We start from the raw sequence: 3,158 nt of genomic DNA on the forward strand, positions 1-3,158 counted from the left end.
GCACTAGTTCGACTACTTGCACAATTAAGATTGATGTCAATCCCAATTTAATATGCAATGACGAGAGGAAATAGAAAAAATCTCATTGGTTTTATATGCAATGCTCCATCTTAACAAATATCAACAGCAGTAAGCAGTAATCAACAACACTAGAGGACTGTTTTCATTCTATGAGGAGGATACACAAAATATACAGATTATAATTGAAAAGACCATATGGCTGATGCAAGGGCAAAGCAAAGGGGGTAGTATACCTCAACAAAACTGCGATGGCGCTTTCCTGTCCTCCTGGCCCCCCTTCCACACACTAAGAGTGAGCGCTGGGATGATAACAAAGCAAGCTGTCGCGTGCATACCAAATAGTGCCACATCTATGATTACAGAGGCGACCATTTCACCCTGAGACATCGAACCCTCCACGTCCGGCGACATCATCACTACCAGAAGACCAGCGACCACTAGAAGGAAGAAGGCCACATCCGCAACCAATCCAAGCACCGCGGTGCGCGGAAGCCTGAATGAGTCTGCAACCAGCTCCTGCGTGAATGCTTCTAGGGCGCTCTGAGGACAGCAATGTCAACAAAACCACAGGTATGAAATGAACATGAGTATGTACAGAATGGTTCGGAAATGGAAGGATGCAAATGAAGTGATGAACATGAACACACATGGAAAAAACTAGTGCCACTGATCAGGACAACCTGAACTGTATATGGCAACTTAGTTCGAACATAATGATAACATAGGGCTCATCCACTCGCGTATGTACTGCATTACTGCTGTAATTCGACTACAATAAAGATCACAGGGAGTGAATTTGCGCGATACCTTCTTGAATCCCGAAGTGGATCCAGATACAGCTGCAATCACGTAGGCCACGCACACCAACAGGACGAGAAGCACGACCAACGCAAGGATGCTGTAGATGAGGACCTTGAGAGCCCCGTACATGAGGGCCTGGAGGAAGAGGAAGGGGGCGGAGCTCTCGCCCCAGGCGCGGCTTGCCACGATCTGTCCAGCCGTGGCCGCGGAGATGACCCACGCGAGCGCGAAGCCCAAGTAGGGGAGGGCTCCCGCCGCGACGCAGAGGACGCACTACTAGGAAAAGGGCTACTAATGGCGCACCAGTTTTGCCTACTAATGGCGCATCACTGGTGCGCCATTAGTATCACGCCACTAGTATTTTTTACTAATGGCGCACCACTGGTGCGCCATTAGTATCTGGTATACTCACTGGTGCGCCATTAGTATAGGCCACGATGCGCCATTAGTATAGGCCACTGGTGCGCCATTAGTATAGGCCACGATGCGCCATTAGTATAGGCCACTGATGCGCCATTAGTATAGGCCACTAGTGCGCCATTAGTATAGGCCACGGTGCACCATTAGTATAGGCCACTGGTGCGCCATTAGTATTTTTGAATTTTGAAGGCGGGAAAATAGTAGTGGCGCACCGTCTAACCCCCACCGTGCGCCATTGCTATTTTTGAATTTTGAATTTGGATCTGGATCGTGATTTTTTTACCCATTCTTTGCTCGTTTTTTGGCACGATATTATTTCAAATTTTGTTCCTGTTTTTGGATCTTGTACGTTCTTTTGCCGTGTTCTTTTGCCGGAGAGGAGTTCGCCGGAGAGGAGGAGGAGGTCACCGGAGAGGCGCTCGCCTACATCGCCGGAGAGGAGGAGGAGGTCGCTGGAGAGGAGTTCACCGGAGCATCGGAGAGGAGGAAGGAGAAACCATGAGGGGATGGGAGGAGAGGAGGGAGGAGGAGCTCACCGGAGAGGAGGGAGGAGAAACCGTGAGGGGAGGGGAGGGGAGGAGAGGAGGGAGGAGGAGGTCGCCGGAGAGGAGGAGGAGGAGGTCGCAGGAGAGAAGGAGGGTAGTATGGTGGAGGAGAGAAGGGAAGATGGTGTGGAGGAGAGGAGATGGAGTGGAGGAGAGGTGGAGTGGAGGAGAAGAATGAAGAGGTAAGGAGGAGAGGACCACGCCCAGCCATATATACGGCATAGTAATGGCGCACCGCGGGCAGGTGCGCCATTACTAACTTTTTTTATTTTTTGATTTATTTTGAATTTTGAAGGCGGGAAGATACTAATGACGCACCATGGGCAGGTGCGCCATTAGTAATTTTTTTTATTTTTTGACTTATTTTTAATTTAGAAGGCGGGAAGATAGTAATGGCGCACCATGGGCAGGTGCGCCATTAGTAAGTTTGAATTTTTTGAATTTTTTTACCTCTCCAGATCTTAAAAGCCCCGTATCTTTTTTTCTGTTAGGTTTTTGAGGATTTTGAAAATGTTTAACGATGTTCCCCCGTTAAATTCGGATGTAACTTTTCAAGTAGATGATTTTTCATATAAAAAACTTTTTCATCCGAGTTCGTACGCAAAAGTTATGCCCATTTTACAAATTCTCGAGAGATTTCGCAAATAAAGTCGAAATTCATATTTGTAAATTTTCACAACAACTAGACCACATATCACATGGGAAACTTATTTTCTTTTATTTTTTTGACATTTCCATCTTTTTTTAATTTTTTTTAAACTGAAAAGGTGGTCCCGGGGGGGGGGGGGGCATTCGGTGGAAGTGGTGGCCAAGTTACTAATGGCGCACCGTGGCATGGTGCGCCATTACTAGTTCAACTGTAATGGCGCACCACTCCCACGGTGCGCCATTTGTAGTTTTGAAAAAAAATTAATTTTTTTTACTAAAGGCGCACCAACACATGGTGTGCCATTAGTATTTAGTAATGGCGCACCACATGTACAGTGCGCCATTAGTGTCAATTTCATCTTTAGCCCCTTTCCTAGTAGTGACGCGCCCCAGCGCCAGCATCGGGGCGAGGGCCAAGTGCACGAGCGCCAGCACCACGACGACGATCCACGCCGGCGGGGGCGGGGGAGGGGGCGGCACCGCGTCGGCGATGGCCATCGGTCGGTACGGGAAACCCTAGCTCCTCGAAGCTTCTCGATCGCACTCGGTGGGAGCGAAGTGGTTGGACGGCACAGCGAGGGGACAGTGGTTTGTGGGAAATGGGGATTAATTAATGAGGAACAGGGGACAGGGGTTTTGTGGCGAGCTGTCCCGCTTCCCTTCCGGGTTCAGCTCTAACCCATTTCCTCTCTGCCTGCGGATGCGGATTCAGGTTCTAAGGGC

General features: G+C 49.1%; 1 protein-coding gene across 1 annotated transcript; it reads right to left on the reverse strand.

Annotated features, from left to right (window-relative positions):
* Positions 1-255: 255 nt before the first annotated feature.
* LOC125535055 lies at positions 256-2,933 on the reverse strand. The gene is made up of 3 exons (XM_048698113.1): positions 2,846-2,933; positions 829-1,094; positions 256-561 (listed from the first exon to the last, which is right to left on the reverse strand). Exons 1-3 carry the CDS (start codon positions 2,931-2,933, stop codon positions 256-258), a joined length of 660 nt encoding a protein of 219 aa, XP_048554070.1.
* Between the last annotated feature and the right edge of the window lie 225 nt (positions 2,934-3,158).

Source organism: Triticum urartu, chromosome 2, assembly GCF_003073215.2.
Source record: "Triticum urartu cultivar G1812 chromosome 2, Tu2.1, whole genome shotgun sequence".
Taxonomy (NCBI): domain Eukaryota; kingdom Viridiplantae; phylum Streptophyta; class Magnoliopsida; order Poales; family Poaceae; genus Triticum; species Triticum urartu.